General features: G+C 43.3%; 1 protein-coding gene across 1 annotated transcript in view; it reads right to left on the reverse strand.

The window, feature by feature from the left end:
• Positions 1–2,296: 2,296 nt before the first annotated feature.
• Positions 2,297–13,511, reverse strand: part of LOC135509052 (ankyrin repeat, SAM and basic leucine zipper domain-containing protein 1-like) — a 40,978-nt gene continuing 29,763 nt past the window's right edge. The window contains exons 7-13 of the mRNA XM_064929361.1: positions 10,933–11,057; positions 10,180–10,252; positions 9,578–9,634; positions 9,238–9,350; positions 4,635–4,740; positions 4,261–4,374; positions 2,297–2,616 (exon numbers count right to left, since the gene is read on the reverse strand). Coding sequence (XP_064785433.1) covers positions 2,464–2,616; positions 4,261–4,374; positions 4,635–4,740; positions 9,238–9,350; positions 9,578–9,634; positions 10,180–10,252; positions 10,933–11,057 — 741 coding nt within the window. The 3' untranslated portion in view covers positions 2,297–2,463. The remainder of the gene's footprint in view (positions 2,617–4,260; positions 4,375–4,634; positions 4,741–9,237; positions 9,351–9,577; positions 9,635–10,179; positions 10,253–10,932; positions 11,058–13,511) is intronic.

Genomic DNA, 13,511 nt, shown 5'->3' on the forward strand with positions numbered 1-13,511 from the left:
CTTTATCTTGGCCAGGTTGCAATTGTAAATGAGAACTTGTTCTCAACTTGCCTACCTGGTTAAATAAAGGTTAATTTTTTCCCAATCAATTGAATTTACCACAGGTGGACTCAAGAATGATCAATGGAAACAGGATGCACCTGAGCTCAATTTTGAGTCTCATAGAAAAGGGTCTGTATACATTTTCAAAAAATTTGAATAACCTTTTTTTGCTTCGTCATTATGGGGTATTCTGTATAGATTGATGAGGAAAATATGTATTTAAATCAATTTTAGAATAAGGCTGTAACATAAAATGTGAAAAAAGTCAAGGGGTCGGAATACTTTTCGAATGTACTGTACATAGACATGGAATCCCTGGTCACTGTTTACATACTGTTTTATTCATTTCATATTTATATACTGTATTCTAGTCAATTCCATCCTATTAAACTATTGCTGTTTATGTACTATTCTATCCTATGTACTCTACAGACATACTAAATACTCTATCCACACACTGTCCATGATGTCTATACATCCCATTCCATCCATCCATTCATATACTTAATAAAAATATAAACGCAACATGGAACAATATCAAATATTTTACTGTTACAGTACATATGAGGAAATATGTCAATTGAAATTCATTAGGCCCTAAAATGCAATTGTGTTCGTTGTCTGTAGCTTATGCCTGCCCATACCATAATTCCACAGCCACCATGAGGCACTCCTTCACAACGTTGACATCAGCAAACCACTCGCCCACACAACGCCATACGTGGTCTCTAAAACCACGTTGGAGGCGGCTTATGGTAGAGAAATTAACATTCAATTATCTGGCAACAGTTCTAGGGGACATTCCTACAGTCAGCATGCCAATTGCACGCTCCCTCAAAACTTGAGACATCTGTGGAATTGTTTTGTGTGACAAAACTGCACATTTTAGAGCTTCCTTTTATTGTCCTCAGCACAAGGTGCACCTGTCTAATGATCATGCTGTTTAATATGCCACACTTGTCAGGTGGAGGGATTCTTGGCAAAGGAGAAATGCTCACTAACAGGGATGTAGACCTTAGAGAGAAATAAGTCTTTCGTGCGTCTGGAAAATTTCTGGGATCTTTTATTTCAGCTCATGAAACATGCAACCAACACTTTACATTTGCGTTTATATTTTTGTTCAGTGTACACAAACACAGTACCAGTTAAAAGTTTGGACACACCTACTCATTCAAGGGTTTTTCTTTATTTTTACTATTTTCTATATTGTAGAATTATAGTGAAGACAAAATATATTTGATGTTTTCGATTCATCCTCCCGTTGCCTTGACAGCTTTGCTGGCATTCTCTCAACCAGCTAATAAGGTAGTCACCTGTAATGCATTTCAATTAACAGGTGTGCCTTGTTAAAAGTATTTGTGGAATTTCATTCCTTCTTAATGCATTTGAGCCAATCAGTGACCATGAAGGCCTGATTCAGTCTCTGAACAGTTGATGTTGAGATGTCTGTTACTTGAACTCTGAAACATTTATTTGGGCTGCAATTTCTGAGGCTGGGAACTCCAATGAACTTATCCTCTGCAGCAGAGGTAACTCTGGGTCTTCCTTTCCTGTGGCGGTCCTCATGAGATCCAGTTTCATCAATGCGCTTGATGGTTTTTGCAACTGCACTTGGAAGAAACTTTCTTGAAATGTTCCGGATTGACTGACCTACATGTCTTTAAGCAAAGAGAAACGACAGTCCATCGTTACTTTATTTGAGCCGATTTTGATTTACCACCTTTTTTCTTATAACATGATTCCATAGGTGTTATTTCATAGTTTTGATGTCTTCACTTTTCTTCTACCATGTAGAAAATAGTAAAAATAAAGGAAAACCCTTGAATGAGTAGGTGTGTCCAAACTTGACGGGTACTGTACACATACCCTGGACATTGCTCAACTTAACATTTATATATTTCTTAATTACATTCTTTAACTTTTATATTTATGTGTATTGTTAGATATTACTTCACTGTTGGAACTAGGAATGCATGTATTTTGCTACACCCGCAATAACTTCTGCTAAATATGTGTATGTGACCAAAAAAAATGTAATTAGATTTTTAGTAGCCTAAATAGTTTGTCATATAGTCAACTACACAAAGTATTGAATAATATGTAGGGGATGGATTTCCCTAATAGTGTCCTAACTTGTGCAGCAACTTAATGCAAAGAAAATGCTGGATAAAGAAATATTTTTTATTTTACAAAAGCCCAGAAAATTGCTTAAAACAATTAAGAACTCAATAAAAAACAAGAACAAAGTATAACTAATAAGGAATTTCAATCAAAAACCAAACTTTTTTGCATTCAAGTTATTCTCATTCGGCATAATTCCTCAAACAGAAATGTAAATTAAGACAATTAAGCTAATTGATTGATAACCTATGACAATTTATCCAAAGTAAGAGTAAATTGGATAATAAAGGAGCTGTCAGTCTAAAGGTAAACCTTGGCACTCTTTGCTCTGGACAGGGCAAACAGCAGGCCTGCTCCAAGCATGCTCAGTGCAAGCCTCTTCAGGACCCGTCTCCTCCAGTCGCCGTGGGAACCAGGTTGAGGAAGTGGGCAGAAATCTCCTGCTGGGTCCATCTTAGGAAGAGGAGCAGCAGAACGTCACAAGGTAAGAGGTGAGAAAGAGCACGGAACACACAAACTAGAGATGCGCACACACCATGGACGTGTCCAAATACCCATACTAGTATAAAAGGAAATAGTACTCCCAAGTTAAGCTGATTATCATGGGGGTGATTCGGTCTTCAACAAGGTCCTCATTGGATTTTATTATATTTCCTTGCCCTCAAAATATAGTTTTTTCTTCTCTTTTTTTTAATGCTCCCTGATGGTCTAGCTTTCATTTCAGTAATTATCAGTGAGCTGGACAGTCCAGAAACGGTATGAATAGGAGTCCATTATTGTTACTACACTGTTTCCATTTGGTTTTAGTCATAGAGTTCGTTTCCCCCCTTGGATTGAACACCGTCAGATTGTATATTTGACACCCCTGCCCCACAAGAACCTTCCGTCTCGACACTAGATGGTAGCCATGAGCAGTGTTTTGTCATGTGACTTGTGTCCTATCATTCATTTATTAGGAATAAAATTAAACCGATCTGGGTGAGGTGATCTGCTTAAGCATGCAAATTAGAGTTTGAATAAGAGAACCACTCTGCACAGTTCACCACCTGCACCACCTGACCGGTACATATGGCACAGATCTACCATTCTACACAGTAATGTCCAACCCAGGGAACAATTCATGCCCCCCCCCCAAACTTTCTGGCCGGGCAGATAGATTGTGTGTGCGCGCACCTGCGCTCTGTGTAGGGGGATGGGTGTCAAGACGAGCCCCCACAGATAAGATAAACGGGTGCAAGGGCCTTCCCCCCCTGGGCACTGAGCCAGTGTCTCCAAATGGCCTCTGTTGGTTGTCGGATTCCTGTCTGGCACCGACAGCGTCCGGGGCTACCCCCCTCCTTCCTCACCCTACCCCCCCATCTCCACTCTGACAGGACACTGTCACACTGTCTCTGAGTTATAGGCTGTGAGGACTCGCCCTGTCAGAATCCTACACAGCGCACACACGCCGTGTGTAAACGCTGGATGAGCAATAGCGAGGATGAGAAGGGGAGTTGACCCAAGTTTGCAGGAAGCTTGGACCAGACCTGGGAAGAGGTGGTTAGGGCAGTGAAAGGGTGTGGAGGACCAGACCTGGGAAGAGGTGGTTAGGGCAGTGAAAGGGTGTGGGGGACCAGACCTGGGAAGAGGTGGTTAGGGCAGTGAAAGGGTGTGGAGGACCAGACCTGGGAAGAGGTGGTTAGGGCAGTGAAAGGGTGTGGAGGACCAGATAGAGAGATGGTTAGGGCAGTGAAAGGGTGTGGAGGACCAGACCGAGAGATGGTTAGGGCAGTGAAAGGGTGTGGAGGACCAGACCTGGGAAGAGGTGGTTAGGGCAGTGAAAGGGTGTGGAGGACCAGACAGAGAGATGGTTAGGGCAGTGAAAGGGTGTGGAGGACCAGACAGAGAGATGGTTAGGGCAGTGAAAGGGTGTGGAGGACCAGACAGAGAGATGGTTAGGGCAGTGAAAGGGTGTGGGGGACCAGACGAAGGAAACAGACCGTTCTCCAATTCGTTCTCTCAGAGTGGCCCACTGAGGGGAGCAGAAACATAGTGGCGGGGGCTCTTGGGTGATAGTGACACGTACACTGCAGTCAGAGAAAAGGGTGTGAGATGTACCTTGTGCAGCAGGTTCTTGAGGCAGGCGACCTCTTTCTGCAGGTCTCCAGTCTGGGCCACCAGCTCATTACAGATGGCCTGGGCCTCCTTCTTAGGGTCCAGGGACAACACCAGCTGAGGACAGAGAAAGTTAGGGGAGCTAGAAACAGGTTTGCTCTAAAAAAATCCATCAGTACTATAGTGTCTGACTGAAAACGCACTCCCTTAATCTAACCACAAACATGAGTGGGGGCACCCTCCTTTCAGGGCTGAAAGGGAATTTGCTTTAGTAGGTTATACAACAATACTGTCTGCTTTCAGTCAGACAACAGCATTGATGAATCAGTCGCCAGTCCTTTAGATTATCAAAGAGGGACAGGGAATGACACACACACCTCAGAAGCTCGGCGGGGGAAGCGGCTGATGACGTCCTGTACTGTCTCTGTCAAGTAGCAGCATTGCTGCCGCAGACTGATCAGGAAGTTATACAGCTCCTCACTTCTATAAGGACACACATACACCATAAGACAACTTTTCACAATACTTCCCACTATCAGTGTTGATGACAGGGATGGTCATTTTAAATTATACCATTTTTATAGTCAACTCTTGACCAATTAGAATGCTGAAATGTCCATGGCTGAGGTAAACAGAGGACCGGGTGCTTTTCTTCTGTAATTTGTCAGCAACAGCGAAGGAAAAGTCAGATTTTGGCAATGATAGAAATGATTCTGTTACAAATAGCCTTTCTGGTGAGTGTTTTGCATTGATACATTTGCAGAGTGCCTTTAATTTCTACTTGAAGAGGGGTAAACAGCATAACGATGCCAGGGCAACCTGGAGGGCAGTAACTCAATGCACCGTTAGAAAAACTACATTGAAAAGATTTTTGTTTTACTAAATTAAGAATTTCAAATGTCATGGTATATCCTTGTAGGTAGAAATGTCACAAGGATAATTTAATTTAGACATAGCCTTTTCATTGTTAAAATAGGCCAAACATCCAGATATTCGATTAACCGTGACCATGCCTAGTTGATGAGTCTCCTTCTACCTCAACCCAAGTGTGTTTATGTGTGACTGTCAGTGTGAGTGGGTGAGCAGCACAACCCGTGTCAGTCTGCATTCCTGCCCATCTCAAGTATACCCCCTATAGGTCTCACCTAGACCAGGAGGGAGGGAGAGACAGAGGTCACCTACAACAGACAGACATCTCCCCCTCTCCTCTGCTCCTCTCTATCCTGTACTATCAGTCTTGGGTGCGCTAGATAAACTAACAGAGCTGTAGTCCCTGGTCCCGAGCCTCTGGAAGGAGATAGTAACTCCAGTCTGACTGACACTGTTTACACGACCACTGACAGAGTGTGAGCATCACAAAACGGCTGCTACACATGCAGGGATATGTACCACTAAGATAAAACAACCCAACAACATACAAAGGGCAGTGGATCAATCGCAGCAACAAAACATATTTAAAGATCGGGCCGCGATGAATACGATGTGCAAATAATTTGGATGTAAAAGTTTTTAATCTAGTTTTGAGTTATGAGAGGAAATCCTAGCCATTGGCCACACACAGTCTTATGTCTGTTCATTTGTCTGTTGTGTTGATTTAAATGTGTCTGCCCAGTCGCCCGTCCGTATCAGTTGTCCCCCAGTGTGAAGATGCCCCCCATCCACCCATCTCTGTCTGTCAGTCCATTAGTGATGTACTACAAGTAAAAATCCATCTAACATCCCAGGCCAACTAGAACGTCTGACATCCCAGGACAACTAGAACGTCTGACATCCCAGGCCAACTAGAACATGAACATTAACATCCCAGGCCAACTAGAACATGAACATTAACATCCCAGGCCAACTAGAACATCTAACATCCCAGGCCAACTAGAACATGAACATCTAACATCCCAGGCCAACTAGAACATGAACATTTAACATCCCAGGCCAACTAGAACATGAACATCTAAACATCCCAGGCCAACTAGAACATGAACATCTAACCATCCCAGGTCAACTAGAACATGAACATCTAACATCCCAGGTCAACTAGAACATGAACATCTAACATCCCAGGCCAACTAGAACATCTAACATCCCAGGCCAACTAGAACATGAACATCTAACATCCCAGGCCAACTAGAACATGAACATTAACATCCCAGGCCAACTAGAACATCTAACATCCCAGGCCAACTAGAACATCTAACATCCCAGGCCAACTAGAACATGAACATTAACATCCCAGGCCAACTAGAACATGAACATCTAACATCCCAGGCCAACTAGAACATGAACATCTAACATCCCAGGCCAACTAGAACATGAACATCTAACATCCCAGGCCAACTAGAACATCTAACATCCCAGGCCAACTAGAACATCTAACATCCCAGGCCAACTAGAACATGAACATCTAACATCCCAGGCCAACTAGAACATGAACATCAACATCCCAGGCCAACTAGAACATGAACATTAACATCCCAGGCCAACTAGAACATGAACATCTAATATCCCAGGCCAACTAGAACATCTAACATCCCAGGCCAACTAGAACATGAACATCCCAGGCCAACTAGAACATGAACATCTAACATCCCAGGCCAACTAGAACATGAACATCTAACATCCCAGGCCAACTAGAACATGAACATCTAATATCCCAGGCCAACTAGAACATGAACGTCTAACATCCCAGGTCAACTAGAACATGAACATCTAACATCCCAGGCCAACTAGAACATCTAACATCCCAGGCCAACTAGAACATGAACATCTAATATCCCAGGCCAACTAGAACATGAACGTCTAACATCCCAGGTCAACTAGAACATGAACATCTAACATCCCAGGTCAACTAGAACATGGACATCTAACATCCCAGGCCAACTAGAACATCTAACATCCCAGGCCAACTAGAACATCTAACATCCCAGGCCAACTAGAACATGAACATCTAACATCCCAGGCCAACTAGAACATGAACATCAACATCCCAGGCCAACTAGAACATGAACATCTAATATCCCAGGCCAACTAGAACATCTAACATCCCAGGCCAACTAGAACATGAACATTAACATCCCAGGCCAACTAGAACATGAACATCTAACATCCCAGGTCAACTAGAACATGAACATCTAACATCCCAGGCCAACTAGAACATCTAACATCCCAGAACATCTAACATCTAATATCCCAGGCCAACTAGAACATGAACGTCTAACATCCCAGGTCAACTAGAACATGAACATCTAACATCCCAGGTCAACTAGAACATGGACATCTAACATCCCAGGCCAACTAGAACATCTAACATCCCAGGCCAACTAGAACATGAACATCTAACAACCCAGGCCAACTAGAACATGAACATCTAACATCCCAGGCCATCTAGAACATGAACATCTAACATCCCAGGCCAACTAGAACATGAACATTAACATCCCAGGCCAACTAGAACATCTAACATCCCAGGCCAACTAGAACATGAACATCTAACATCCCAGGCCAACTAGAACATGAACATCTAACATCCCAGGCCAACTATAACATCTAACATCCCAGGCCAACTAGAACATGAACATCTAACATCCCAGGCCAACTAGAACATGAACATCTAATATCCCAGGTCAACTAGAACATGAACATCTAACATCCCAGGTCAACTAGAACATGGACATCTAACATCCCAGGCCAATTAGAACATGAACATTAACAACCCAGGCCAACTAGAACATGAACATCTAACGTCCCAGGCCAACTAGAACATCTAACATCCCAGGCCAACTATAACATCTAACATCCCAGGCCAACTAGAACATGAACATCTAACATCCCAGGCCAACTAGAACATGAACGTCTAACATCCCAGGTCAACTAGAACATGAACATCTAACATCCCAGGCCAACTAGAACATGAACATTAACAACCCAGGCCAACTAGAACATGAACATCTAACATCCCAGGCCAACTAGAACATGAACATTAACATCCCAGGCCAACTAGAACATGAACATTAACATCCCAGGCCAACTAGAACATGAACATTAACATCCCAGGCCAACTAGAACATGAACATTAACATCCCAGGCCAACTAGAACATCTAACATCCCAGGCCAACTAGAACATCTAACATCCCAGGCCAACTAGAACATCTAACATCCCAGGCCAACTAGAACATCTAACATCCCAGGCCAACTAGAACATGAACATCTAACATCCCAGGCCAACTAGAACATGAACATCTAACATCCCAGGCCAACTAGAACATGAACATCTAACATCCCAGGCCAACTAGAACATGAACATCTAACATCCCAGACCAACTAGAACATGAACATCTAACATCCCAGACCAACTAGAACATGAACATCTAACATCCCAGACCAACTAGAACATGAACATCTAACATCCCAGGCCAACTAGAACATGAACATCTAACATCCCAGGCCAACTAGAACATGGCCACTAGGTCCTGGGATGAGCATAAAGCATAAGGGATGTGGTAATCTAGTGCTTTAATGTTTACAGTGTGGCCATCATCAGAGGATTTACTCCTGGGGGATTTAAAGGCTCAGTAAAAGTACCCCTGGCCCTGACACTACAGTACCGCTTGGCCTGAGAGCTATCCTATCATCAGTCACAGAGAGAAGGGGGGGTGAAAGAGGGGATTTCATTCCATCTCCTCTCACCTTACAAATCATTACGGCCCCATTTAATAAACCATTAGGACTCTGCTCTCAGAAGCTCGGAGAGGATATAGGAGGTGAGGCAGTGGGAGAATAACAGTGGGATGGATGCTTTAGGTCAGTCTGAGGAATGACTTCCAGTGGTGTGCTGGAGGATGGACTGTGTACAGTATGTCATGTAAGTCTGTAGGTGTTTGTGTTGCATATATAATGTGTCAAGAAAATATGTTATTGTGCTTGACGATTTGACCTGGAAGGAATTGCTCAAAATAATATTTTTTTTCATTGTACTTTAATGTTACCCGGTGTCTATGTTCTCCAGCTGGTCGACAGTGTCCAGGTCGACCCGGTCTAGATGCATCTCCTTCACTGCACTCAGAACCTTCTGCTGGTCCTCTGGGTCAGAGATACCAATCTGGGGGAGAATGCAACATTAATAACTGGGCAACATACTGGTAACTCAGGTTGCAAAATTCCCAAAACGTTCCCAAAGTTCCCAGGTTTTTCAGAAATCCTGGTTGAAGCATTCCCAGTTGGAGGATTCCTTCCATGCTAATTCTCTACTGATTACAGGAACCATAGATTTCTGAAAAACCTGGAAACTTGCTGCCAGACAGACTGACATAAAGAGGTCTTTCATACCTTCTCCAGGTCATCCTTCTCCATGGTTACCAGGTAGCTCCAAGTGATGTCATTTTCCTGTGAAGAGAAGAAAAATTACTTTGACGATCTGACAACTTGCAAACCAGGCTAAACCCTGAACAGATATTGTACAATCATTTACAATCTGCATTTGTGTAGCTACCGGTAAGTTTTTTTTTTTTTAAATACCGGTAACCGATTACAGTATGTGTTTGTGTTGTGTAGCTACTTGTTACCGGTATGTCTATTCGATCTAATGATGAAAATATCAATCCACCCCCACCACCACAAACTGAGCTTCATACACTATAGTTTTTCACCCAATCACTCCAGAGTCAGAACCACAGTCTTTACACCTGCCTGCTCAACATCAATAAGCCAGCAGTAGGGTTGGACAGGTATCTGATAATACCATATGCTGGGATATGGCATGAGAGAGGTATGGAAATCTGAAAACTGTCCAATCACAGTGAGGATGAGGTACAGTACTCAAACAATGTCAGAGGTACTCCTGTGTGTGTGTGTGTGTGTGTGTGTGTGTGTGTGTGTGTGTGTGTGTGTGTGTGTGTGTGTGTGTGTGTGTGTGTGTGTACACTACTTACTAGCATTATGTCAGAGAGGTACTCCAGGTTGAGTCCGTGAAGAAGCAGCTCAATATCACACAGTTTGGCCAGACTAGGAGAGGTTCAAAGTCGTTATTTTGAAAGTGAATGGGCGCGTTTGAGATTGACCAGATTGCAGTCCAACTGCGCAGAATCTCTGATCAACAAATCAACCTTTAAATCACCTACTCAACATTATTTGTAAAATCAGCCAGTTTGCTTATGCTCCCAGACAAGTAATGCATTCTCAATAACTTCCCCGGGTTAAATAAAAGCAATAAATAAATACATAAATAGGTTTAAGAGCGTACTACATCAACCCCACGTTGCCAAGTCGGCCGCCTAAAATATTTCAGAGCAGATAAACATTGACAGATTAAACAATCCAAATTAAAACATTGAATCTTCAACAGTCGAATAGACTTAATATGTTAAAGCATTATGGTGCAGATTTAGCAGCTTGTCCCTAGATGTGTGTTTACATCTAAAAACCGGTCTCATGGCATGGGACACTTAACTCTACGTCCACTAGAGGGCCCCAGATAACAATCACGGCTGCTTGCCTCCACTGACTGATTTGTGTCCTTTTCTCAATTCATCTTACCTCAATTCCTCGCATCCTCTGTCCTAAAAACAAATTGTAAAAGATCTCCTGAGGGGAGGGACCTTTTACCTCCTCCATTACGGTTGAGAAGAGGATATAGGATGTAAGGAATAGCAATAAGACGAATTGAGATTTAGCCATGGTCTCACCGCTCCTTGGAGTCAGCAGATAGATCAGGGTCCCTCTTGAAGAACTTGAAGAGGGTCTCCTCCTTCGAGGAGGTTACCTGCCCGTTGGTGAGGGCATTGCCTGGGGACGCCAGGATCCTGGCAATCTGCGAGGAAAGAAGACCTCATACACACAACTCTTTCCATGGCAGACTGACCAGATGAAAGCTATGATCCCTTATTGATGTCACTTGTTAAATCCATTTCCGCCTGTGTAGATGAAGGGGAGGAGAGATTTTTTTAAAGGATTATTAAGCCTTGAGACAGAGGATTGTGTATGTGTACCATTTAGAGGGTGAATGGGAAAGAAAATATTGAAGTGCCATTGAACAAGGTATGGTAGTAGGTGCCAGGTGCACCGGTTTGAGTGTCAAGAACTGCAGGGCTGCTGGGTTTTTCATGCTCAACAGTTTCCTGTGTGCATCAAGAATGGTCAGCCACCCAAAGGACATCCAGACAACTTCACACAACTGTGGGAAGCTGTTACGGATACAGTTATCCTGTGTGTGTGTGTATCCTGTGTGTGTTTCTTTTCTCTCCTTCTCCCCTCACAGGTGAAAATCATCACTCCCCAATCAGTCAACAATCAATCATCAATCAGAAGACACACCTCCTCATATTTCCTAAACCTATCACAGTTCCTTCCCCATGGTTTAAAAACCCCATCATTTGTTTGTTCTGGAGCCCAGCTCAGCTCAATCTCTCTGTAAATGCCATGTCTGTAGGTCTCTGTGTTTCACTCTCGCTTTGTGTCGTAACCTCTCTTTTGTTTAAGCACCTCATAGCACTTTGTCATCACCTGTGAGTATTGTTTTTGGTTATGGTGTTTGTGTTTGATTGCTGGTGGAAAAGGGGGAAACCAAGACAAGTCGCCCATGGGCATACACTACCCGTAGGTGAACTTTGTTAAATACACTAGTTAGAACTGGGCGGACCACCCACTGTATTTTTGGTTAGTTAGTTAGCTGTTGTTAAAGTAGGCTAGTCTAGCTTAGGGGTGTTTTTGAATACTTATTGTTTCTTTCCTTGGGTCCAGCTCAGCCCCTTTTCCTGCTCCCCCATTACCGTGTGTTTATAAATAAACCTAGAGTTTGACGGTAGATTTCAGTTGTCGTGCTTATTTCGTTCACACTTTTCCTTTGTCACAATAATAATTTGCATGAGTTATGTTACGAGTCTCATTACCATCCCCCTAGACTGTCGGGCCAAAAGGGATTCGTAACATAAGTGGGGGCTCATCCGGGATATGTCATAACTGACACCCATGCCGCTCATGTAGATTGTTGTAGTGGTATAGTTCAGTGTTGAGCGTCATAGCTGAAGTAGCATTAGTGTTTGCTATTTCCTTTGGCACTTGTGAAGTAGTGTAAAAATGACTACTTTTGATTTGAAATCTTTTTTGGATAACCCTTCGTGGGAGGTTTTTGACAAATGTCGTAGAGTTGATTTAATGACCTTGGCTGACCATTATTCAGTATCGATTCCGCAGAGTTTAGTTAAGGCGGAGGTGAAACGGATAGTATTAAATGTATTGTTGGAAGAGCAGGTGCTTGTGTTACCGCTGCCTGAGCCTACTACCCCTGTAGCAGATGTTGCTGCTCCTGTAAGACCATTGGTGTCTGATAATGAGGGAGAGGCTAAAACACCAGCCACATTGTCCCATTTTGATCCACTCTCCCCACTGTCAAATGGTGATGCCAGGAGGGATGTCTGTTTAGCACAGTTCCAACTGGAGGTGGAAGAGAGCCCAAATTAGGCGAGAGACTCTCCAGTTGGAGATGTGTAAAATAGAGGCAGAAAAAGAACGAGAACAACGGCATTTAGAGATGTGTAAAATTGAGGCAGACAGAGAACAAAGGCAGTTGGAGTTCAAAATGCGCCAGATGGAACTTGAGGCAGAGACAGCGAGGCTAGCCTCCGGTCCTACTGTGCCTGTTTGTGAGCCGTCCTCACCTGCTGTGTCCTCAAACACGTTTGACATTAGTAGGCAGATTGCCTTAGTACCTTTGTTCAGAGAGTCAAAGGTTGACTCCTATTTTTGTGTATTTGAGCGTATAGCCGTAGCATTGAAATGGCCTGAAGAGGTTTGGTGCCTATTACTTCAGTGTAAATTAACTGGTAAAGCCCAAGAGGTTTTGTCAGCGCTACCTCTGGAGGACAGTTTGAATTATGAAGTGGTCAAAGCTACTGTTCTTCGTGCCTATGAGCTTGTGCCTGAGGCATACCGACAGAGATTTAGGTCTCATAGAAAGTCTTCTAGTAAGACTTATGTGGAATTTGCTAGAGACAAGGGAAATCTGTTTGATAAATGGCATGCTGCTAGTAAGGTAACTGATTTCAACTCTCTCCGGGAGTTAATCTTGTTGGAAGAGTTTAAAAATTGCTTACCCGAACGCATTGTAGTTTACCTAAACGAACAGAAAGTATCCACCCTGGCAGAAGCGTCTGTGTTGGCAGACGAGTTTGTGTTGACGCACAAGAGTGTTTTCGGCTCAAACTGAGAGTAGAGCCACTGAGTTTCCTACCTTTAGCCCTAGTCGTCCAGCAGTAGTATGTCAAGC

This window comes from Oncorhynchus masou, chromosome 22 (genome assembly GCF_036934945.1).
Source record: "Oncorhynchus masou masou isolate Uvic2021 chromosome 22, UVic_Omas_1.1, whole genome shotgun sequence".
Taxonomy (NCBI): Eukaryota; Metazoa; Chordata; class Actinopteri; order Salmoniformes; family Salmonidae; genus Oncorhynchus; species Oncorhynchus masou.